Source organism: Vitis riparia, chromosome 7, assembly GCF_004353265.1.
Source record: "Vitis riparia cultivar Riparia Gloire de Montpellier isolate 1030 chromosome 7, EGFV_Vit.rip_1.0, whole genome shotgun sequence".
NCBI lineage: Eukaryota > Viridiplantae > Streptophyta > Magnoliopsida > Vitales > Vitaceae > Vitis > Vitis riparia.
Window position 1 is genome coordinate 19,215,267 of NC_048437.1, and position 26,964 is coordinate 19,242,230.

The 26,964-nt window shown below is 37.2% G+C and overlaps 1 protein-coding gene across 5 annotated transcripts; it reads right to left on the reverse strand.

Moving 5' to 3' along the window:
- Positions 1-1,227: 1,227 nt before the first annotated feature.
- Positions 1,228-25,583, reverse strand: LOC117918009. 5 transcript variants are annotated; one of them, XM_034834523.1, is made up of 9 exons: positions 25,482-25,583; positions 24,201-24,421; positions 23,537-23,845; positions 23,164-23,383; positions 21,889-22,032; positions 21,678-21,802; positions 8,662-8,866; positions 2,564-2,817; positions 1,228-1,686 (listed from the first exon to the last, which is right to left on the reverse strand). In XM_034834523.1, the coding sequence occupies exons 2-9, from the start codon at positions 24,308-24,310 to the stop codon at positions 1,518-1,520; spliced, it is 1,536 nt and encodes a 511-aa protein (XP_034690414.1). In that variant the 5' UTR covers positions 24,311-24,421; positions 25,482-25,583; the 3' UTR covers positions 1,228-1,517. The 5 variants fall into 5 exon arrangements, 4 of the variants coding, with proteins under 4 accessions (XP_034690414.1, XP_034690416.1, XP_034690412.1 ...); XM_034834525.1 differs by having other exon boundaries at positions 24,201-24,310; positions 25,482-25,572; XM_034834521.1 differs by lacking the exon at positions 25,482-25,583 and adding an exon at positions 25,335-25,469 and having other exon boundaries at positions 24,201-24,310.
- Between the last annotated feature and the right edge of the window lie 1,381 nt (positions 25,584-26,964).

Consider the following 26,964-nt stretch of genomic DNA (forward strand, 5'->3'; position numbering starts at 1 on the left):
CAATAAAGACTAGGACTGGTCAAATTTGAATTATGTATGCAATCAAAAGCTCCTTTTCCCTAATTGTTAATAAGAATTAGGGATAATTTAAAGAAATCTTGGGCCCCTTTGTGAATTTTAGCTACTTAAAAAGAGGGTGAGGTGCTGCTATAACCCTAATAAAATCTCACACAATTGTGAACTGCTAATATTTCTAATGAATAATAGGAAAAATTGCATGTTGTGCCTATGTTTCAAAAGGCATGTAGCATTATAAACTATGTCTTCTAGTGGTGTGAAGATAAAGTAATTAATGTGTTTGACCCTAAATTTTAGGGGTCTGTATTGTTATGGGACTGAGATCCTGACCTAATCTAAAACCCCACCATATGAACCATAGCCATCAATAATTGACATCTAGGTTTTGCTGAAAGAAACTTTTTGGTGAGAAAAGAAAATATATTTGAGGTTTAAAGAGATCATCTCACCTAGACCTATCAAGAGATGTTAAATTAGGTTCACAGTGAAATAATGCTGGGAATAAGAAACTTCTGTAGAGAGCTTTTTCATGAATTAGTTCATACCTAGCAAACAAAAGCTCTAGTCTAATCAACTGGAAAATTGGCTACAAATCAACCAACCCCAATAATAGCCCAGAAACTATATTCCATCAGAGCAATCATTTCCCGTATACAACATGTTGCATCCACAAAGCATTTTTGCAGAAATTTTTTCCATGTGGACAGACCCCTTAATCACAAAGCCCTCAACCAAGAGAACCATTGTATCCACAATAAAATCAAATAAAAAACCACAACACACAAGATTCAAACAGACCCACAAAAGTATTCAATCACAAGAATGAAACAAAACTGCAAAAAACCTGAAGAGTACCATAGTAATCGAGGGGCTTAGACATGGGTACAGTTGAAAAATTCCCAGGAGGTTAAATCTGAACTGTATCACAACTGAGGTAGGAATCAAAGAAGACCCTAACAAAACCAAAGAAATTCTTATTAAAAATCAGAAAAGAGAGAGCAGATATAGCCTACTAAGCACATTGTTTGGGACTCTTGGACAGAAGACAATTTGTCATCTACAGTGCACCAGGAGTTGTTTAGTCAGAGAAGAGAATGAAGAGGGGTCATCATCCACAGGTCTTTCCAAATTGGGGGGGCCATGGCCCTCCAGTCCCCAGCTGGTCCTATCTAAAGGGGTCAATGTGTAATTTTTGCAAACTTCACCTTCTTAAACTAATACCCTTAGATAAACCCTTTGGGCATGGTTAATAATATAAAATATTGGAAGTTCAGTTACAGTTGACTTAGAATTGGAACTAGTTTCTCAGTTCAAAAGTGATTGAGATCCTCAGTTTTATTAAACAATGGACATGCAGAAGGCCTCAAGGTGACCTACGCAAAAAATGAAAGCTCCAGTCCAACAGTCTGGCATATGTTGTTCATGAAGACTATCACTAAATAAAGCACAAAAGTTCAAACGAAAATCACACAGAAAACAAAAGATATACCAGTTATATCTCAGTTCCACCGCAGGGACTGCCTTATCCCTGTGTAAATGAGACCTAATGACCGCCCAATCAAGTAAACTAGAAAGAATGACACGGCATCGCTGACTTTAGTAAAAATGGCTCTAATCAATGGCATAGTAATGTCAGATAACTCAAGGAATAGGCTGAAGTAGTACCTCCTGCAACACAAAAAACCAAAGATAATAAGTAATAAATGGCAAACTGGCTATTTATGCTTACAATCAAGAAGATTAAACTATTGAAGTATGTGTCAAAATAATTTAAAGAACCGGTAGAACCAAGTTTGAGTGATATGATCCCGCTTCAAAGAGACTTGATTTTCTGACCAGGTTTTGAGGTCTAGACAGCACCCCATACTTACTAGGGATATGAATCCCGCTCAGTTGCTTTAGGTAATCAAGAAGCATATCTTCAACTAAAGCATGGGTTTCTAAGTCTCCTAGAAAAATTTTGCCACTGGCCTTCTTCAAGCCACTAGCCATTTTTCTAAATGGATGCCATAAAAATATGATCAAATCATTGCAATCACCTCTCCAACTTACCACATGTTATAAGTATACTCTGAGAATTTCCCTAATAAATCATCACATGTAAGTTTCCTATTCTCACCATCAGTCCATCCATCATGACCTCGTCCTTTCCAAATATGTACCATATGTAAATGTCAATATGTTTGATAAACTAAAGCTAAGTAGGTCTTGTTGTTGTTCATGATATTTTCAAAATGTTATGATATGCAAGGATCACACTGTTACAGGATGCCCTGAAAATATCCACTTCAGCCACCTAGATTTAATCCCATGGCATAGCCCTATACAATATTTCCCATTATGGATGGTCAAGTTACAAAATCAGGATTCTAGGTTTACCCAAATTAATCTTATCAGGCAACTACATAAATCAGAAGCACAAAAAAATTTTGTCCCCAAAATTTGGGTGATGTGTCAAGTAACATGCCCCTCCTCATCGACTCAATTTTCACTTCCATGTGCCATGCATGCAAGTAAAGAATTGTGAAGCAAAGAGAATACTAACCACCCTGTGAGTGCTCTTAATTCCTTAGTCCGTTTTACAGGCATGGAGAAATGGCTGATCACAACACAATGTGAAGGTGTTGACAATGATCCAGATTGTCTCACAGTAAGCTTCTTCCACCAGCTAAAATTTTCAGCCTGGCTCTTGCTTGGTTCCTCAATGAGTTGGCTTTGAAGCGTGCAAAGGTCAAAGCAATCTTCATACATAGAAACAACAGCTTCCATGTTCTGATACAACCACTGCTTCAATGCCACCTTTTAACAAAAGAAAGGTTTCAAATCTCAGTAAAAGTTGAGAAAATTATCCACCCTTACGATCTCAATACAATATATAAATGCAATAGGACACAAATACAAAATTTCCTAGGAAAATGAACAATTTTTCAGAAGTAAAACAATCTTGAACCCCTAATAACAACAAACCATCCCAAACACAACTTCTATCCACCACCATACACACACGCATAAATAACTGAATAAATAATATAAAATAAAATAAGAACAAATGAACAAAACGAAAAGGAAAAACATGTATACTGAGATATTGCATATGTCAGGACTTGAATAAAAAAGTAACATATCCACATAAAGCCTTGTGTTCATGCATACCTGCATACTCACACATGAATATATGATATAATATATATGAAGAAAATGTTTTTATATCCGCCTCCTTGGTAAGATTTATTTGTCACATCACCACAAATTGGTCCAAACTCTCTACTTGTAAACTGTGGCGACAATATACTTGATGCTCAAGGACCTCAGAGCATTCACACCAAACATTTGCTCGTATTATGATTAAAATAACATTGAAAATGGAAAAACTTAGTGAATTATAAAAGAACAACATTTTCACAACACGGTACCAGAACGATGATATAGTAGGATACAATGCCACTCAGAAGGAATCTGCAAACCCTAGAATAAATTGAGATAAAAAAAAAATACAAAATAACAACTAAAATATGTAAGTCTGAATTGTTAGTGGGATTCATGTGAATTACAAGTGCGCAAAATGTTATTTAATGTAAATTGATCTGAAAGTTTGATAGTTTGTAAGGCTTTGTTTTTTAATGCTTAAAAAATATATTCAAATATTTCCTTAAAGTGAACAAGTTGCAGAATAGATTAAATCAACCAGCTAGGACCAAGTAATGTCTTAGAATACATATGGATGAGCAGCTACAACCTCTACTAGAATCAATTTTAAGAATTTCACAAAATCATTTCACCCAACAAAAACATTGCTTCAACACCCCGAAGCTCAACTTTAACTTAAATTTGAAATAATAGCATATCAGGTTCAAGTAGAAACCATCTAAAGTTAACATTTTTCTCTATGTTCATTTGAGTTGGTGTCCTGATTGACCAAAACCCCATCTGATTTTGAGGTTTTTTTTTTTTTTTTTTTTTTTTTTAAATATCATTCTAACTGAATTTTATCTTCTATTATTCTTTTTAAGAACCAGAAGCACCCTTGTTCCATGGGAGGACAAAACCTTCAGATTTCCTTTCATGGCAAGACCTGACCTGAATAAACAATTAAGCTATGGTAACTTAATTGTGCACCATAGTAGGCTCAAGTAGAACACATCAAAAACATAAACAAGTGGACAAATTGGAAGGTCTTGCAGGTGGATTCCATGTTTCTAAATTACGTATTAAATTTAAATCGCTAAAAATGTAGGACCTCCTGTCATTCTTGTAAATCATCCTTTTCCTAAATATTAGTACGAGGATAGTTTCTTATACAAAACAAAACTGAAAGGTAACCAGATTTCTTTTCTTCCATGAAAAGAATTAGAATAAAGAATAGTAGAAATTTACAACCAATCCAGAGATTCTATCAATTATCAAATAATATTAATCAAGTTCTAAACATAAAAATCTTAAAGGGTATCGATTGTGGAATTGCTCAAAAAAATGCGAACTGCCAAAATATACATATTAGTCAGTGGCTTGTCATTCTTTGTTTATGGTAAAATAAAAACTCTTCCTTTTCTGGATAGAAAAGAACCCTTATACCTCATTATTGCGTAGCTGCTATCTTGTGGGAGGACTTATTATCTGTTGGGCTTTTAATCAGGAGTGGCCTTAGGCTGTGGTATGCTGGAGTATTCCACCTGGCTAACCCAAGCCTTGCAGAACAGGTTGCCAGTTTGCTGCTTCACGATTCACCAGCAAGGAACATGCCCTCAAACATGTGTGCACACACATATGAGTGTCTCTAGGTTTGACCACATAAAGAATAAAAAAATCCTTGAATAAAATTAGGCATAATCAACCATATATTATATATTTCAAATATTTTTTGATGGGTATAGATATTTCAAATTTTAATAAACCTTAATTTTATATACAATTCAACTCAACAAAGTTTTAATCTCAATTACTTGAGGTTGGCTACATCAATGCTCTATTCGCCATTCAGCTCTATGTAGAGCCCCATTCTCTATCAATTGTTGGCAATCATGTTGTTTTGAACCACATCGACTTACTTCTTTGTGGTCTTCTTCTCATCCTTTTAGAACCTTCAACTTTAATTAAATTGTTCGTTCGTTGTGATGCCCTCATAAGTCTTTCTTGCACATAGCCAAACTAATCTTAAATGACTCTCCCTCGTTTATTTTCAAGGTACCAACTCTACATTCTAACAACTACATGTGTTTACTAGTCCTTGTTTATCCTTTTTTTTTTGATAGGTAATGGAATGTATATAAAAAATTAGAAAAAGAACCAAAGTAGACCAATGTACACAGGATGTATACAAGGAGCACCTAAAGCAAGCCCTCCAAAAAGAGCACAAAAAACACCCAAGCCCTTAACGAGACCCCACCCACTCTACAAAATCAAACAAGGGCATTGAGTCTTCCCTTATGTACATGCTAACCAAAAAGAGAGATTACAAAGAAACAAAAGTTTTAACCATTGGTCATTTTGTTCCTTATCTTCAAAATCTCTTTGATTTTGTTCCCTCCAAATTTTCAAAAAATACAAAGAGGAGCAGTGTTCCACACCTTTTTCCTTTTCTTCCCAACTAAAGAGCTTTGTTAACTTAAAAGTAGAACCCTCATTGAAGACGGGATCACCCAAGCCACCCTAAATAAGGAAAACAATAGGATCCATAGAAGCCTTGCTTTAGAGCAATGAAGAAGTTGATGATCCGACTCCCCCTCTTGCTTAACACTCCCACCCCCTCGCCTCTCACCTGCTTACAAAGATAACATCTATTCACCAAGGGTCACCCTCTCTTCTGAAGATTATCTAAACTTAGAACTCTTCTCCAACTAGCTTCCCATGCAAAAAAGTCTTGTTTATCTTTTTCCCACTTTAACTTATCGCTTTTTTTAAGACAATTTCATTTAAATGGAAAAGGTGAAACTTGTTTGCTTTTGCCTTAATAGAAAAAGTCAGTTTCTTTTGTCTTTTCTTTTCTTAACTTAAGCTTCTACAATTCTCAAACACGGATTCTATTCTTTTTCCGCTTCTGTTGTTCATCAACATTCAACACTCTCACTCCTCTTGGCTTGCTAGCCTCTCCTCCACCACTTGGTAGTAATATGGCATCGTCCACCACCCAAAATCCTCTCTAAAAGAGAGTTTTACTTTTTGCAAAATAATTATTAAATTTTTTATTATAATAATAAATAACGTATAAAAAGGATATTTTTAAAATTAATTTTTATGGCAATAAATAAGAATAATGATTTTTTAAATAATTATATAAAATAAGAAGAAACATGATAATCATTTTTATAAGGATAATTATATTAAATTACTAACTTTTAGACTTCTTTATTATTGTAATAAACTTTGGCATTTTGAGATATTGCAAAATATGTTCAATGGAATTTTTTTTTTAGTCAAATTATTATTTTTTGATATCTCAACTCAATTATATAAAATAAGAATAAGTATGATAATTATTTTCGTAGGGGAAAAAGCATGTAATTACTAATTTTCAGTAGCATATAAAAAAAGAAGTAACACTTAACAATATTTAAACATTAATGAAAACAATTATACCATTTAGGCTTATGCATTCAATTTTATTCAGATTTAAGTTAAATTGAGGTGTATTTAGATTTCAGATAAAAACCAAACACCCCCTTAGCCTAAATATCCCTATGCTTACCATTGCCTTCTCACCAATGTGCTCATTTCTTAATCTACCTTTCCTTGTACCACCACCCACCCATCTTAATATCCTGAATTAGGCCATATCCATCCATCAATAATGTAGTCTCTTAGGGGCACAACATTTTGTACATAAAGTGGCGGTCATACAATGACCTCAAGAAATTTTCCTTTATGAGGAATTCTATGATCACAAAATTGAAAATTTTGGAATCCAAAGGCAATTTCTCCACTTCATCCATCATAGTCTAATTTAGGGATATTAGACGGGCTAGGTCAAAGTCAAGGAAGGCTCCCTTGTTCCCATCCCCATCCTCGTCCCCACTTGTAAATTTGTTCTCCATCCTTGCCCCATTCCTTGTCTGAGATTGGGCAGGGTGGGATAGGGAATCCCCATTATTGGAATACAATTCGCATTCCCTGATGGGGAATCCTCATTAGTTTTTTTAATTTCACAATTTTTACATTTAGTTTTTAAAATTTTTTAAATATAAAATTAGATATATATAATCAAGGAGAGGGGGGTGGAGAGTCCCTGTATTGCACCCGTCTATATCCTTGCCCCGATGGGTTTTTTTCCATCCCTACTATGATTCTATAGGCAATGTCCTGCTCAATCTACCTTATTGATAATGGATATAAGATAATAGACAATCATGTTTAGGTATCAACTAGCCATTAATATGCACTATATCAAATAATCATATACACATCCTATACAAACCTAAATCAAAATCAGACTCTAGACATTGTCAGGGCTAAGAACCTAATGAACTAGCCTACCAAGGGTTAGGCAGAAAGATCTAGTCAATTCATTAACCATGTTTTATAAATTTCAAATACGAGCATATAAGGACTTGTGAGCACTTGAGTCAAGATCTACCTTTAGTCAACTCATTCCTAAACTAGAAAATTGATCAATTTGTAAAAGGGCATGAGCCTTGTTGCTAAAGCAACTACTTAAAAGCAAGCAAACATCCAAGTACTGCCTGCCTCAACTTCTTATCAGTTGTTGACTTGTTAGTAAGGCAACAAGGTGCTCCCTTTAATGGCATTACCAAACTAATTATATAAACCATATGATCACCTCAAAATTCCAAACTGTAAAGAAAATGTAATATAATTTTTTTTCCCAGTTCCCTAATCCCAGATGTCAGTACCTCATTGAGTAAAATCTAATTCTCTTCACTTATTCTAATTTCATCATATTTCTTACCTTTACCTGAACTTTTGTTTGGTTTACAGCCCACATCAATTCAACCCCAAAAAAAATGTTTTCTTGACAATTTTGAAGGCAACTGGAATTACCCACCAGATTCATAGAGCTCCGTATGAAATATAAAACCCTTTCTTAGAGGTTCTTAGGCCACTTCATACTGAGATGTGAGAGTATGATCAGCCCTGGTGATACACATATATCACAATTTGTCACTTTTATTAGAAATGCTGACACTTATCTTCAAGGTTTCAACCTAATAGGAGACTAAGAGAATGTAATTGCTTCATATTTTTGGTAATTGGAATTCTAAAAGTTGAAAAAGGAAATATTCTTTCCGAGAAAGGAAAAGATAGAAGTCACACCAATAGGAGAACAAAATTCATGCTTGGGTATGTATCATATAAGTAACACAAAATATAAATAATTAATAGCAACAGCAGTGAGCTCTTTTCTGAAAGGAGTTCAGATGTTCATTGGAGGTTTAAATCTTAGACCTTAGATCTAAAACGACCCTTGCATGCAAGTGCTCCACTTCAAGGTAATCTACCAAAGGAGAGTTGAAACCTCGACTAAAAAACTCCAGATTAAAGTAACCTAACATAAAAGAAAACCCTTAAATGCAAGGAAAATTTTCGTACCATGAAAGAGAGAGAGAGAAAGCGCAAAAGATTTCAAGGAACCAAGGGAACATAAATATCCACAACCATAACAGGTAGCTTGCTAAAGAAAAAAACAACTACCTCATTACGTAGTCTCTGAAGTGCTCGGGTCGACAATGTACACAAACTCCAACCCAAGCTATTCATTTCATTTGACACATTACCATCAACAGAAATAAGCTCCAAATATACACTTGAGATCCCATCAGCTAAAGTTATCACCAAGTCTTCTAATATCACAACCCCATGCAGGGTAAACAAGCTATGGTCGTAACAGCAACCTTCCCTGCTAAACACTAATGAATACATAATTTTTTTCAACATGATAAAGCAATAATAATTTAATTGCATAAATCTTTATCAATTTGACAAAAGATAATAACTAAATTATATAATAGAGATCTATATACTTATAAATGGAAAAAGAATATGCTGTCAAATGAGAAAAGGAAAAAAATACTAATAAGAAAATGAATTAGATTTCTATTCCTAATACAATATCGTTAAAAAATTAATGTCCTATCAAATAAGTAATTTTGATAATGATTTAGATAGAAAGGAAAAAAAATTTCATTTCCAACAAATTTAATAACACAAAAATAAGAGAGAGAGAGAGAGAGAGAGAGAGAGAGAGAGAAGCACTTTCAAGCTTCAAGTGTGAAAAAGCCCTACGCCTTTTGGGTGTTCAATGTATTTATTTACTTAGTTATTTTTTGCTCTAAATGCATTTTTGAACAGTCTCCACCTTAGAGTGATACTTGAACTATCACACTTGAAGAAGGCCTTAAAAAATTTTGACTACAGCAAATTAATATGGCATGACATTGTTAACCATTTACATCATTTTAGTTTATTACTGTCTAAATTATGAGTTGAAGATAGTAGATTGTTTGCTTTAAGGGCTATGAATAGTTATTTTCATTATTTACAAGTCTACAAAGGGTTGTCAACCCCTCTTTGATAGTGAGTAAACAATGAGTTTTTTAGCTTAAATTTCTTAGGCCTTGTTTGACAACTGTTTCTGAGAACAGTTTATATTCCCCATAATAAAAAAATAGGAAAACATGTTTGGCAATCAGAAAACAGAAACTAGTTTTATGTTTTTAAAAACAAAAAACAAAAGGCATGTTTGGTAACTGTTTTCGAAAACAGTTTTTGAAAATTGTTCTCTAATATTTTGTAGAACAAAAATCTGTTTGAAAACCTAAAATCTTTTTTAACCTGTTTTTAATATTTTAAAAATAATTTTTATGTCTAGTGCTTTATTTTTAATCATTCTACATGTTTGTATAATTATTTTTTAAAACAATTCTCAAAAAAAAATTAAAAGATGTTCTTTAAAAACACAATTTTTTTGTTCTTAAGAATAGATAACAGAAAACAATTTTTAATTACCAAACGTGTTTTCCAGGTTTTTTGTTCTAAAAAACATAAAATTGTTCTTGAAAACAGTTACCAAACATACCCAAAGTGTTTTAGAGAACATCTTTTAATTGTTTTCACTTATTTTCTAAGGACTAAACATAATTATACAAAAATGAAGAATGATAAAAAATAAAGCACTACAGATAAAAGTTATGTTTAAAATACATTTAAAAACATAGAAAACAAGTTAAGAACATTAAGTTCCTAAACAAACTTTTGCTTTACAAAACATTAGATAATAGTTTTCAAAAACAATTTGTCAGAACTGTTTTCAAAAACACTTCCCAAACAGAGCCTTATTTTAAGTGATTTAGATTATTTCCAAATTGTGATTGCTTAGGAAACGTATGATTGCTCACATTTCCCACCTTTTTTTTTCCCTTCAACTCTTTAAGGGAGAAAAAAACTTCTATGCATGTTGTGTTACATAAACCACATATGGAACCTCTTAATTAAATTTAATAAACCCTTCATCCCAACTTGCTCTAGATATTCCTAATCAACCTTCAACCTTTGCACATAAAGCCCTAAGCAAAAAAATCCATTCTAGTGCAGAAATCTAAAAAAATCCTATATTAGAGAGGATATGATCCATGGCACATATAGAATTCATTCAAGTGACTGAGATTTGAATATAGCAAGACAATAAACTCATCAAATCCTTGTTCGTCTCTTTTTACATTGCCTGACTACTTTAGGCCTATGGCACAGGCTATTTTAGATAGCCAAGATGGATTGGGTTTCAACTTAGGAGTTTATGCAACATAATGATCATTTCATATATGAGTTTAGCCATTTAAGGAGCTCTATTAGAGGCAAGACCCTTTGGAAGATTGTTTGTCTCTCTTTGCTTTAGATCGTGTGGTGAGAGAGAAACACTAGGATCTTTAAGGATAAATGGAGGTTGTCAAAGATATTTTAGGATCTACTTTATTTCTACTCTTTTTTGTATTTTTTTTATAGGCCATTTGTACCGACGATTTTAAAGGCAATGCTCCCAATGTCAATTCAACTCAATTGGCATTCAATGCGTAGACCAAAAGGGTTGGATCAACAATGAGAGGAGCTTAGCCCGGGTTTAAGGAGATGATATATTTGTACATTCTTTTGTGATCTGCCCCATTTTGTATAGATCTTCTTGTATAGTGGAGGAGTTTAATTTGTTTTGATAAGCTTTTTTGTATTTTTGAGGAGGATTCCCCATTCTTCTCACAAACTCTCTATTCATAATTAATACATTTTTTGTTTCTAATAAAAAATAAATAAAAATGAAAATAAAAAGACTCTTTAGCTCCTTGGAATCAATTAGACCTTCCTAGACTTAATTTATTTTTTTATATATAGATAAAAGGATGTATATTAAACGAGAAGAGGAAGCACCAAAAACAGTGCCCTCAAAGTATATAGGGAGTATACAAAAACAGCCCAAAGTCGCACTCCGAGGGGGAAAGGAGAGAAACACACCACCTTCCCTTACTTCGAGTCTAACCAATCTAAAAAACTTACAAGAGAAGAAGGGTTCAAAACTATAGACACCCTAACCCAAGACCAAAGATTACATACAAAAGAATATTTCATTCTTTAAAGTGAAAGCTCTTCATTCCCAAAAGCTAACAAATTCCTTTCCTTCCAGACTGACCAAAATATATATAAGGGGGTCATTTGCCAAGCCTTTTTACGAGCTTTCCCCACAAACGCTCCATGCCACCCGAGAAGAGTTTCTTTCACTGTACACGAGAGAGTCCAAGCCACACCAACAAGGGAGAAAAGAAGATTCCACAGAACCTGCATCTTTACATAATGAAGTAAAAGGTGATCCACCGTCTCTACTTCAGAAAGGCATAGAAAACACCTATTTGCCAATGAGTATCCCCTCCTTTGAAGTTGCTCCAAAGTTAAGACTTTACCCCAAGAAGCCTCCCAAGCAAAGAAGGCCACCTTAGGAGGCACACTCACCCTCCAAATACTACCACTAAGGAACAAAGGAGAACCTCCGGGCTCCAAAATAGAATAAAGAGACTTGACTAAGAAAGCATCAAACTTAGATGTTGTCCAAATCACTCTATCTTCCTCCTCCCTTTGCACCCGGAAGGCTTGGATCTTATGCAAAAAACGCTCCACCAACTCAATCTCCCAATCATTAAACACCCTTGAGAAAAGAGGAGTCCAACCATCCCCATCACCATCGGGGTTCCAAACATCCGACACCCAAGCATCCTTAGACAAAGAGATGGAAAATAAATAAGGGAAGGACTCACAAAGTGACTCTTCTCCACGCCACTTGTCCGTCCAGAATCTCACTCTCTGCCCACTACCCACTTGGTAGGCTAACCTACCATTTAAAAACCACTACTCCTTCCTAATTGCTTTCCAAAGCCCAACACCATATCTCCCGCTTACTGCCCGAGTGCACCATCCCCCCTCCTCTTCACCATACTTGTGACACTTGCTTCCAAAAAGCCTCTATTTCATTGGCAAACCGCCAATTCCACTTACTTAAGAGAGCTATATTCATCAGAACTAAATTTCTCACACTCAAACCACCTTTCCTTTTTTCCAAGCAAACCAAGTTCCACCTAACAAGATGCGGCTTCTGTACAAGAGCTCCCCCACCCCACAGAAAATCCCTCTAAATCTTCTCTAGTCTCAACCTCACTTTTCTTAGCAAGTAAGAGAGACATGAAGTATATAGGCATGTTAGATGGAGTGCGTCGGATTAAAGTGAGTCTCCCTCCTTTTGAAATATACTGCATTTTCCACATTGCAAGCCTTTTTCGGAAACGCTCTTCAATACCATCCCATACAGCCACTGATTTGAAAGAGGCCCCCAAAGGCAAACCTAAATACCAAGAAGGAAGACCACCCACTTTACAACCCAACTCTAAGGCCAAGTCCTCTATATCATGCACCCTACCCACCGAGATTAACTCGCTCTTCTCCAAATTGATTTTCAACCCTAAACATGCCTCAAACCACATGAGAAGCCAGCTTAGATACGTCATCCGGTCTAGAGACTCCTCACAAAACACCAACATATCATCTGCAAATAACAAGTGCGAGATTAGAATCCCCTCACCACTCTTACCTCTCACCCTTGACCTAGATAAGAAGCCCCCACTAATAGCCCTTCTCAATAAACAACTAAACACCTTCATAGTTATCACAAACAAATAAGGGGAGTGGGGATCTCCTAGTCTCAAACCCCTCAAGCTTTGGAAAAAACCGGAAGGAGAACCATTTATTAAAACAGAATATTTCACAGTAGAGATGCACCATTCTATCCACTTTATCTATCTCTCCCCAAAGCCCATCTTTTTAAGCGCTGCCATCAAGAAACTCCCACTAACATGATCGTAAGCCTTCTCTATATCCAACTTACATAGCACACCCACTACATTGCTTTTCAACCTTGAGTCCACAACCTCATTTGCAATCAAGACTGCGTCTAAAATCTACCTACCCTCCACAAAATCTGCCTTCCTAGACTTATATCCTTTAATAACCAACATCGTATTCTAAATTAAATTTTTTATTCAGGTGGGAAATAATTCCTTGTAAACTATTTCTCTTCAACTTCATCATTTTTTAAGACACAAAGCTACAATTATAGCTTGTGTATTTTGTCTATTGTTCTTTTGGTTCTTTCCAATGTTCCAACTTCACGAAAAGTGTAAATGAGGTTGAATTGCCTAGTTTTGACTTAAAAAGTAGGTTGATCCAACAGTGTTACAAGTCAACCATGTTAAAATGTCGATTCTAACCCTACCTAACATAGGCTTTGAACTTGTGAAATCCCTACAAACAAAAAACCAAGTCAAACTAAGGTGAATTGGTAATTGAACCACGCATTATCATGTTTCTTTTATATATTTAAGTAGAACTTGCAAAGGCAGAATATATGTCAAACCAATTTGAATCCCCAAATGTGGTTGCAAACTCTTACCACCAATCCTAGTTTCAAAATATTAAAAATGGCCAAATGCGATCTCTGTTCCCTCAAAATATGTACAGATCTAACTTCTTCAATGCTACAAACATTTCGAATAGTGAACCTAATGCACAATTCTGAAACAAACCTACCAATATATACGCTTGTCATTCATTAATCTACTCCAATAAAAATGATTTAGTCTACTAAAGTACCAAATGATTTTGAAGCCCCTACCTAAAGAAGTTAACACTAGTACATACATACATACATACATATATATATATATATAAAGAACATGCACAGACAACAATAACAACTACAAAGCCAACCAGAAAAGGGGAAAACACACACATGGATAACAAAACAAAAAAAGGGAAAATACAAATCAATTATCATCCTTTCATACAAGCATAATAACAAGTAGAATTTATGAGTCATCTTTTCCCTCTTCAAGGTGGCATGACCCATCAAGCCCTGTTTGTTTGACAAAGAAGCCTAATTAGTTATTTGGGTTTTACTTTGATAGCTTAATATACATTATTGGAGCATTACCTAATAACTTAAGCTTCTAGGTCAAATTGATCGCTTAACATAGTATTCAAGTTCTATTTAACTAGAGGTCTTGAGTTCAAAATTTTCCATCTGTTTCACAGTGATCCATCATTTGTGGTTTGCCTCACCTCATGCAAGTATGGGGCCAATACATACTGTTAGCTCATTATATAATAACTTAAGTTTTTGCCTCAATTTGGTAGCTTAACATACTATAATAGTCCATAATCTAATAACTTAAGTTTTTGCTGGTAACTTAACATACTACAAAAGCACGAGGAAATATTATTTTCACTAAGCCCCTTTAGCTGTGGTAAAGTGCAAGCCATACAACTCAAAGAAGCTAAAAGAGAAGGTGTTAAAGATGCAATAGAAGATTGGCCTAACACTAAAAATTATTATGACAGTCATTGGAAACTTATCAATGTATGGCGAGAAACAACAACATCTCCAAGGTTTTAAATTCCTTTAACTCCAAAGAATCTTACTATGGATAGAAAGAACTGTTAATTGCTTTTTTTTCCGTAATAATTAAATAGCTTTCTTGCTATTGTATGGTCTTCAAGATTCTTTTTTCCTTTTAGGGGGAAACCTTTTCATCTTTCCTTAATACAAATGTTTTTTTACATAAAGAGATATGTAAGAATGCAACATTCATTTAAAACTATCCTAAAGAGAAAGGGACAAAATAGCACTGCACAAAAGCATACACATGCACAAGAAATATGATGACTAGAAAAAAATGTTCTCAAAAACTCATCTAAAAGCTACAATGATGGGGCATGTTATTCCTGGAAGTTTTTTTTTTTTTTTTTTTTTTTTTTTTTTTTTTTTTTTGATAAGTAAGCACAGAATATATTGATAAGAGACCAAAAAGCCACACGTATACAGGGGGTATACAAATTAGCTAAGCCTCTCCACCAAAAAACAACAGAAAACCCACCATCCCTTAATTGGAGGCTATCCACTCCAACGAGCCTATAAGAGACATCGACCTCTCTCCACTATACATTCTCGCCCAACACCATAAATTACAGACAAAAGAATTTTTAAGTTTCTGAATATCTATCATCCCTCCCCTAAAAGCAAGCCTATTTCTTTCCTTCCAAAGGGTCCAAAAAATGTACAACGGTATAGACTTCCATATCTTTTTCCTTTTTTTCCCTACAAAAGGGCCCCTCCAGCTTAACAAGACCTCCTTTACAGTTTCTGGAAAGACCCACTGAACACCAACCAAAGCACATATCATATCCCATAGGACTTTTGCCACTATACAATGTATGAGGATGTGATTTACAGTCTCCTCTTCGCAACCACACAAGAAGCACCGATTAGGGAGGTGCCACCCTCTTTTCTGAAGCCTATCAAGCGTAAGCACCTTACCCCAAGTAGCTTCCCAAGCAAAAAACAGAATTTTTGTTGGGACTTTATCCACCCAAATGTTGTTCTTCGGGAAATTATTAGCCACGGTATTTACCACCAAGTTGTATGCTTCTTTTACTTTAAACTGTCCGTTTCTCCCCCCTTTCCAAAAAACAGCATCCTCTTCTAAAGTAGGCTTGAACCCCCTCAAAAAATGGAGCATATTACCTACCATTTCCAGCTCCCAATCATTGAAACCCCTCACAAATCTTAAATCCCAATCACCATGGCCCACATTCTGGTCCCACAAATCTGCTACTGTGCCATTCCTATTAGCAGCCATCTCATAAAGGTGAGGAAACCTTTGGGACAGCACTGTACAACCGCACCAAGAGTCATTCCAAAAGCTGATTTTGGAACCATTCCCCATATTAAACGCCATGTTTTCCCAACACCAATCTTTTTCCTTCATAATTTCCTTCCAAACCCCTACTCCAAACGCCCCATTAGCCTTTTTGGTCACCCAACCAAGACCCTCTTGCCCGTATTTCGCCAAAAGCACTTGCTTCCACAGATTTTCCTTTTCACAAGCAAACCTCCAAATCCATTTTCCCAACAAGCCTTGTTTAGCGGGGTTAGCTTCCTTAAACCAAGCCCCCCCTTTTCCTTCTCCGTACACACAACCTCCCACTTAACAAGGTGCACTTTCCTTTCCAAGTTTCCTCCTCCCCAAAGAAAATCCCTTTGCACTTTTTCAAGCCTTCTCGCAACCGACTTTGGCATACGGAAAAGAGACATTTGATACAATGGTATACTAGCCATTGTGCTCTTAATAAGAATAAGTCTCCCGCCTTTGGAGATATATTGACGCTTCCAATGCGCAAGTCTTCTTCTCATCTTCTCTTCCACCCCATCCCACACGGCAACGCTCTTGTTAGGAGCCCCCAAAGGCAACCCTAGATACACCGAAGGCAAAGAGCCCACCTTGCAGCCCAATTCCGCAGCCATCTCCTCCATCTCTTCCACCTCTCCAACCGGGAATATTTCACTTTTATCCAGATTTATCCTTAATCCTGAGGCGGCTTCAAACCAAAATAGAATCCAACCCAAATAAGTTAGGCACTCCTTCTTGGCTTCACAAAAAACTATAGTATCATCCGCAAAAAGTAGATGGGAAACATGCACAGGCTGCCCTCCTCCTCCTTGGATCCTACATCCCGACAAAAACCCCCCTTCAACAGCCCTCCTAATCAGATTGCTCAACACCTCCATCCCCATCACAAAAAGGTAAGGGGAAAGGGGATCTCCTTGCCTCAACCCCTTAGAACTAGGAAAGAACCCAGCCGACACACCATTCACCAACACCGAAAACTTGGCTGTGGATATGCAACTCCACATCCAACCCATCCACTTTGGACCGAACCCCATCTTTCTCATGACTTTCATCAAAAATTGCCAATTTAAACTGTCGTAGGCTTTCTCTATGTCCAGCTTACAGATAAGACCTCTCTCTCCCCTTTTTTTGCCATGCATCAATTACTTCATTTGCAATTAAGGAGGCATCAAGGATCTGCCTCCCCATTACAAAAGCATTCTGATCAGTTGATACCACTCTCCCTATCACTTTTTTGAGTCTATTGGCTAACACCTTGGCCAAGAGTTTGTACAGCCCCCCAAGAGACTGATTGGCCTAAAATCCGCAAGATCCTCTGCCCCCCCTTCTTGGGAATCAAAACCAGAAACGAATTGTTGATGCTCTTGATGAAGGCCCTTGCTCATAGAACTCTTTGAAAAATTCCAGCACCTCCTCTTTAACCAGGCCCCAGCATCTTTGCCAAAAAGCCATAGTAAAGCCGTCCGGTCCCGGGGCTTTGTCCCCATTCATCTCCAACAGGGCACTATGGATTTCCACCTCTGAGAAGGGGTACTCCAAGTTCTCTGCCTCTTGCTGATTTAGATGCTCTAACTGAAGCATTTCAATATCCGCCTTCCAATCTGAGTTTTCCATAAGTAAATGTTGGAAAGCATTCACAACCCCTTCTCTCACATCCTTCTCCTCAGTCATCCATACCCCATTTATCTTAATTCTGTCCATATGATTGAATCTACGATGGGCAGCCACCATACGATGGAAGTAGCCTGTATTTTTGTCCCCTTCCCTTAGCCATAATTCTCTGGAATGCTGCCTCCAGTGAGTTTCCTCCAATGAGACCCACTTAGCAAAACTGTCCTTTGCTTCCTTTTTTGATATTGTTTCCTCCTCTGATAGTCTTCTCTCACATTCCACCTTGTCCCAATGATCCACTAATTGAAGGGCAGCAGCTTTATTATCTTCCAATCTCCCAAACACTTCCCTATTCCACACTTTAAGCTTTTGCTTCACTGCCTTCATTTTTGTAGCCAGCCTATAACTGGCACTGCCTCTCACCTCCACTCCCTGCCACCAGCTATGGATTAACTCTTGAAACCCTTCAACATTAAGCCACATGTTCTCGAATCTGAACGGAGAAGGCCCTCTTCTCACAGTTCCACCCTCCAGCACCACCGGAAAATGGTCCGACACAGGCCTAGACAACCTTTTTTGAGTCACGCTACTGAATTGATCTAGCCAACTAGAAGAAACCAAGAATCTATCCAACCTGGCCCAATACAGATTATTAGGCCCCCACTCCACGTATAATCTCCTCCTTGCATCGGGAGATCGATCAGCCCTAGCTCATCTATAACCTGAGCAAATTTCCTCATTGCTGCAGAAATTCTCCCTTGTCTATTCCTCTCATTTTGAGAAAGAATAACGTTAAAGTCCCCCCCTACACACCAGGGTTCTTCCCATAATCCTCTAATAGCCCCTAACTCATCCCACATACAGTCCCTTTCATTTTTGGTAAAGGGACCATACACCCCCGTGAACACCCAGACAACTCCATCATCCACCTTCCTAAAACGACAAGAGATAGAGAATTGTCCCTCCTCCCACTCCAACAGCTCCAGCAGCCTTTTATCCCAACAGACCAGAATGCCTCCTGCCGAACCACACGCATCCAAAGCCCTCCAATCCAAGAATCTCCCCACTCCTATACTTCTAACCACCCACTCAGTCATCAATTGAATTTTCGTTTCCTGTAAACAGAATAAATCTACTTTCTGACTTTTCACAACGGCTTTAATTAATTTCCTTTTAGAGCTATCATTAGCTCCCCTCACATTCCAACACATAATTTTAAGCTTCATTTACTTCTACAATTTGACACCCTCTGTCCTGTGAAGGACTACTCTGCTTGCTCCCTCCCTCATAATTTATTGAGCATTCCAGCCTTTTCAACTCCCTTTCAAATTTTGTCTTCTCTAAAACACCTCTACTGTATATCTTTTCTCTTCTTTTTCTAATTTTTGCCAGGAAATTCAAGATCTCCTTCTCCAACCCTTCTGTCGAGAAGCCCAAAAACTGGCTAAATTTGGCCAGATTGCAATCCTCCCATCCATTCTCCCTTTCCTCTCTAGCTTCTTGAGTCACAGCCAACTGTGATCCTCTCTCCCACTCCTTGTCGTTATTATTCACAATGTTGACTTCGATCAAATCCCAGCTCCCACCTCCATTATCCACAGATTTACCCCTACTCAGCGGGGTATCATTTTGAATCTCCTCACAAGCAACCCCAGAATGATCGTAAAACTCCCCCTCCGGAGCCCGATCAAAAGGAAGAGAGGAAAAAGAAGAATACCCCGAGGCCCTAACCCCCCTTTGAATCTGAATAGACCCATACCTCGATTCCTCTTCAATTAAAGCCCGATCAGTCATTGAATGAGACGGTGCCATTTGCTGCTTCCCTCCGTCTTCCATCTCCCTTACTTTGACAAAATCATCTTCTCTATTTCTTCCCTCACTGTACTCGTCCCGCGCCCATAGAGAAGCCCTCTCTAACTTACCATTTCTGCTCTCAGGCTGGGACGGGCTTAAATAATCCCCCACCAGACCATTATTTCCAGCCATATCTGGGTTTACATCAGCCCACCAACCTGGCTTAGAATAGGATGGCCCAATCCCAGGCCCATCCTTCTCAATCACCACCCCTTTTAGCTTTAGCCCTTTTAGATGGCTCACTATCATTTTTTCCCCTCCTTGGGCCTTAGGAAATAGCGGACCCTCATCAGGCCCAGCCCCATCAGACGCCACCCCATGCCGATTTGGAAGAGGGCTGAACCCATTGGACTCCTTCCTGCCCACAGACGGGCCTGACTGAAGAAGCCCATCCTCCTGACCCAGATCCGCAGGAGACGGGGCTCCAGACCCTACTCTGGCCCGCTTGCCAGTCCTATCCCCACCCACTCCTCTGACTTGCCCATCAGTCGCGTCAGCAGGCAGCAGCAGCGTCTCGGGCCTTGCACTGTCCAACTCACCAACGCGCGGGGTAGCGCGTGCCGCAGCTTCACCCCTGACCTCCTCGCTGTGTTTTCCTTTCATACGGCTGCCCGACATCACCTTCCTCATCTCCGGCCTCACTTCCCACCAGAGAATAAGGGAATAACACACCTCCTCCACCATTATGTCTAATCTGCTCGGCAAGCTTCCATTCCTTCTCTTGACACGGATGCGAGCCCATTCCAGTTCCGCCATCTTCTCCGTCTTGGAATCCATTGCTACGAAACCTCCACACTCGTCCCCCACTTTCCGCAAGATGGACGGAACCCATAATGAAACTGGAAGCCCTAGGATCTTTACCCATACTTCCTTCCTGCTCCCACCTTCATCCTCACATCCACACCTAGGACTCCATCGTTCCAGCCCTAACTGAACACCTCCCACCCGCCTGCTTCCAGAGGACAGAACACGATCGGCTTCCCCTCAAACTGGAACTCCAAGAGAATCCTGCCCTTTTCCATCCTTGCCAGCCCTAGCTTGCCCTGCAACCCCCAGGACCTCGCCATCACCCATCCTAGTCTCTCCATGTCCATTCCATTCTCTGAGTTAGAATTCCAGCTACCTACAAGGCAATGTTCCAGTTTACGCAGATTCCCCCTAATCTCTTCTTCTCTGACTTCCACTCTTATCACTTCCCCCTCCCTGCCATTCGCCCCCTTTACCATATCTGCAAACGACTGCCCCATACTCGCTTTCAACATGCCCCTTTCCTCCTGCTTGTTCTCCTTTTTGCCATTGCTTCCTACCACCTTCTTTAACATCTCCGCCATAAGGTTCCACCCCCCTCTCTCGCCTCTCCCTTTTGGAATAAAGATATTGAAGCTTCTCTTTTCCTGTTCAACCACCCCTAATTTAATGAAAGCCCCTGCTTTGTTCTCATCCCGCACCATGGAATAGGCTCTCCCATTCTCCCTCCAACCTCTTTCCCATTTTCCTTTATCCTCTGCCTTAATACACTGGTTCAAGCTGTCCAGTAGTATTTCTACACTCAACAGCCCCAAACGGACCCATGAAGAAACCCCTCCCTTGCTTTCCTCAATAACGATTTGGGTTTTGCCCTGTTTCTCCTCCACCCCGATCTCGAAAGTCTTTGACTCCACCCCAAAACTCCCCTCTTTCCTTCTTCTCCTTCTTCGCTTTCCTTCGCGAAACCCTCCCTCATCGCCCTCGCTCTCTCGCTCGCTCTGGAAGTTCATTCGATTAGTGTTTGATTGAGTTCTAAAATGTATGCATGTAAAAACAAGACATTTTCAAAAGGATCCTGTTCATAAAAGGAGTAGAACATTTTTTTTTTTCTGGCTGCCACAATGTTTCAGAATGTTCCATCTTTGAGTGATTAGAAAAATGCTGAAAAGATAGCTCAAAAGAAATAAATCGGTGAGAAATGACAACCATAGATGAATTTACCTGAGAGACCCAAATCTAAGAAAGCACAGTAACTCCGCAAAAAGATCCTCCTTGCCTGAATTTCTAATTTTCTGTAAAATGGAGGTGTCTCCTTCTAACTTCTCAAACATTAAAGTATGAAGTGCCTGACAAAGGGAAAAAAATCACATCTCAGCATGTCAGGTACAGCAATATTTATAATGTAATACATTACTCAAGTTTTCCAAGGCACCTTATCAGCCTTTCTATTTTCAGTGCACTCCTTTTCTAGCCAAGCCATACATATAGGCTGGCACAACTTCTGAATAATTTCAGAAAAAAGTATTAACCAATCATCCATTGTAACAGTTTCAGAGTTTTCTGAGATATTCTCCACCTGCAAAACCATATATAATTTAATCAGAAATAAGAATAGGCAAAATAGCTTAAGGGGCCAAAGAAAGTGTTAAAAATGTGTTCAAGATGCTGGACCATGGGATCAATTTTCCCAACTAAAAAGAAGGAGAACAAGAGGAAAGAAGGAAGGGCAAGAAAAGATAAGTTATCATTATGATATGTAGAAGTCATTAACCATAAGGAAAAACAAGCAACATACTTTACTATGTCCTTTACTATATTCTCAGTTGCCCAGAAAATAAATAAGTAGCCAAGATAATCTATTCTTTCATTAAAGTTGCAAGCCTTGAGAGGGACAATAAATTAGTCAAATCTCATAACTAAACATCAGGAAACCTCACAAACTCTATAGGAAAGTGACTCCCATTTTTGTTAATAACATACATCTGTATGCTAAACAAACTTCTCAACAAATAGTTAGCACTAGTGTGATGCATCAGTGTTCTTCACTACTTAAACCTAACACTTACATTGCCAAATAAATCGTGCATATAACTTAGTGATGCATAGTTATGATGAAACTCTGAGATGATTTATTTTAACAATAAATTTAAGGATATGAGCATAGTTAGTATTATTATATATGCTTTAAGTGGATCTGCCACATATTCCTGCAATGCTGGAAGAAAACAATGTGCTATAGCCACTTCCTGAATTGCTTAAAACAATATCAAGTGCTAAATAGAAGTTGTTTTGACAAAAAGGATCGATCTTGTTTGAAACTAGTTAAAGTTTTAAATGCAACCACACTACAATAACAAAGAACCACCATCTCTCACACCCTAAACTTTTCCACATTTTACCATAAGTGGCATTTAATCAAGCTAGAGCACATTAAAAAAGAAAGAAAAATAACATATTTTTTGCATAAATTTATTTTCTTATCTGAGCAGTTCTACATTCTAAAATATTTTCCTCAAGATCATCGTTAGAAACAGCATAACCTATCTTCCAACCAGAACAGAATTTTAGTCCTTTTTTCATACCATATTTTTATTTTTGTCTTAAATTGTCAATCTTTTCAAAACCAGTATAAGCTCATAAATAAAATTTGTTTACAGAACAAACACATGAAAAAATAACCAGAGAAGAAGGAGATGACAGAGCCTGCCTCTTTCTCAAGTTGCTGAAAAGAAGCCCAAAGCAACCGTAACCTTGGACCATCAGCAATAGCATGCAGACTTAAAGGCCGCTTTGCACGCTGTTCAGATTCAACAACTCCATTTTCCAGACTACCAATATGCTCAATAGCGTTTAGAGAATCGAGAAGTTTCCCTTTCACTACATCCCAAGCACACTTTAGGTTAACTTGGTCATCATTCTTCAAGGCACTGCAATTGGAGAAAATATCTTAAGCAATTAAGGGAAGCAAGGGGCCCAAATGATGGAATTACCTACTTGTGTTCAAACAACCTACAAAATTCATCAACTACATATAGGAAGACGTACTTCCACCTTGAAGTCTTTGATATGCTTACCCTTACCTACCAGAAAAGGTAGAGCTTTCATGGACAGCATTGTCATCTGAGACATTCCTTTGAGAACTGAAATAAGACTTCTCAGTTGGTATTACTCCAGCCATATATGTAAGAAATATGCTGGCCATTAGGAGCACTTGGTCAACAACAGGTACCCAATCAGATGTGGTCGCACCATCAGCAAGACAACTACACCTCAAGGAACCTTCCTTGGAACAATGAGTTATTTTCAGATTTGAGACAACAGGAGCAGTGGACACGCATATTTGCCAGGAAGACAGCCGGGCAACTTTATAGCTTCCATATGAACACTTTCTACAACCAGAAAACCAAAGATTAAGACCATTTATATTCTTAAAACTTCACATCCCAGTGATAATATGCAAGCACAAAAAGTCAACAACAAATTTATTTTTGACGCTAACATATGGCCTTCAAAGTCAACGGTATTATTCATGTTAATCATACAATCATTTTCTAACTCCATAAACATGCATAGCACATGACTTTGATAGTAAAACTAACTATAACAAAATCTTCACACAAGAATAGGGTGATCAAAATTCATAATCTATAACAATATGTTTACTCATATTCTTCAAGGCAACTGAGAAATCACAAATCATGACATTATGGAAAACCCAAAAAAAAAAGAGTATGACAAGTATACCTTTGAACCACTTTGAAGTATGAATCCCGAGGTATCAAGCCTCTCTCTTTAATGGAAATTCTTAGCATATCCAGCTTCATGTATGATGGTACAGCTGCATATTCTGCCATCTGATGAATCTTCTCTCAATAACTCATAAGCTTCATCCCTCAATTAGTGCATGATCTTGCTCAAAAAATATATTTAAAAAAACTTGAACATGGCAACCAGAAAATCATACACTGCAGGAGAATATATGACCGAATGAGCAAAACAAAACAAAAAAATAAAAAAAATAACACCTAAAGAATGCAACAGACAATAGACCAAAAACCAGTATTTGGCGGTACTAGGGGAGTGTTGTCTAAAGGTAAGAAGTCAGTAAATTGCATTTAGATTGCTCCACTTGGTTACCGCATAAAAGGGAAAAAGGGAAAGGAAAAAAAACGAAAATTCAAAAGCAACTAGTAAACTATGATTTCCCTGTTTGGTTCTTGCACAGAATGATAGAAATGATGAATAAATGCACAAAAATTCTCAAGAACTGCAACTATTTTAGCACTTTCTTTCTTCTCTAATTCATCTAGGGCAAGAAAAACTCAGCTCATGATCAGTTGGAACTTGGAAAATTGTAATAATTCTATAAATAAATAAAAAATGTACTGCAAATTCATCAGTAAAAAAAAAAAAAAAAATCGCATTTGAAACATGGGTAACAGAAAAGCTAAGCATGTTCGCATAATTTTGGAAAAATGTAACGCAAATTAAACAATCATCAAAGTAGTCTATAGAAATACAGCTAGCCGTTTTACACATAAGCCTAAGAGCATTCAATGATATGAAATTCCACTGGCAAAAGAGTAAAACCCTAAATCACATTGTCACCATTTTTTCAGAAGGAAACAAAAATGCACCGATGTTAGCCTCGAAAAGCAAGAAAAGCACTTCAAAAATGCTAAAAAAAACAGCACCCTAGCACAATGAAGCTTATCCAGTCCCTTCTATAAGCACAATCAACAAGATTCAACATAAGCGAACACAAAGACACAAATTCCAACTGTCGGGCTACCGAATTGGGATTACATTTCAAATGCAATTTTTATTTTGAAAAACAAGAAAAGCAGTTCCAAGATTCAAAATCCAAACTGCAATTACCATGGAATGAAGAATACTTGTTTTTACAGAAGATAATAAAATGACATAAAGGAAAAGGGGGGAAGGGCGTGTAGGGTTAGGGTTTTGAGAAGAAGAGGATGGAGATTAGAAGCAAATGGTGGTGATGAGGATTGAATATGTGCGTACCTGATTTTTTTTCAGGTCAAATTGTCTCGTCCTGGTTTTCTTGGAAAATAACGGCAAAGCGCAAGAAACAAACACGAAATAGGGCGCCACTGATGTTCCAAGCCTAACTCAGCTGTAGGCCCGGCTCCGGATCTTATACCACCCCCATGCGAAGCCATTTTCATAGGTCTTTAAGTGATTTATTACTAATTTTCCTAAGAGTAATGGAAATTACTAATAAAGAAAATAAAATAAAAGGAATGAATATTTTCTTATATAACCAATTAAGAAAATTACGAAGGAAATAAATATTTTAAAAATTATTAAAAATCTTATATATTTTAAAATTATTTTAAATTTATATAAAAAAGGAAATAAGAAAATAAAAAATTTGGAGAAATATGTAAAATTATTTATTAAAATCTCATTTCTTATTTTAATTTATTTTTTTATTTTCATTTATTTTTCTTCCTTATTTTCTTTTTTATGATGGATCTGGAATTAATAGTAGTGTTGCTTGCAATTTCTCTTAAACTTTTTAATTGCAAACAAAATATTTAAAAAATAGGGTTATTAGATTAAAATAATCAATAAAAACCAAATTTTTGAAATTTAACCGTTTGTCTTTTTTATTTTTGTCTCATTTTGAAAAAAAAATGTTCTTATTATTTTCTTGGAAAAATAACCTTTTGTTTGAAAACCTACATATAATACTTGAAATGGTAAAAGGTATTTATGTCAAAAATTGGTTACTTTTTAAGAAAAAAAAATATGAGAAGGGTTAGTGTGGACCCCGCATTTCGGCTCATGCGTTTCCCACTCGATGGCGAGCTCGATTTTTGTTTGAAAAATTGATTTTATTTGATTATGAAAACTGACTTGGAGTCGCCACTTATTTTTGTTTTATTTTTAAAAAGGGTAAACAAAATAAGAAAGAAAAACCCTAAGTGAGACTCCTTAATTTGGAAAAGACGGTCTGCGAAAAACCGGATCGGGCTCGGGGGTCAGATTACTTATCGGGAAGGTACGGTGAAAGGCCATAGCACCCCTTTAAGTCCCTAAAGTCGGGTCTCTACTAATAAAATGAAGCAATCATGGCAACTGATGAGGAAATCAATGAGTACCCAGAATAAATCATACACGCGTGAGAATCAAAATATACTTAGACAATTACCAGAGTGAAAGTAGGTGCGTACCTAGGCGACGAGCCACCACGCGCTATCAAGAGAGGGTTAGTACATCATATAGAGCACAAAACATATCACGTGCATCACGCAACAGGGATTAAAATTGTTCAAAGGAAAACTGGATTTTTGAAATTCATTTGAGAATCGGGATCTTAGAGATTATTTGAAAATCGGACTCTTAGGAATTAAATGTAAGAATGAGAACTTTTAGAAATTAAATTTGAAAGGAAATTGAGATTTTGAAGAATTATTTGAAAGTTCGGGATTTTTAAGAAAAATTAAGTTTTGGGACTATGGGAGTTAAATTTTGAAAGGGA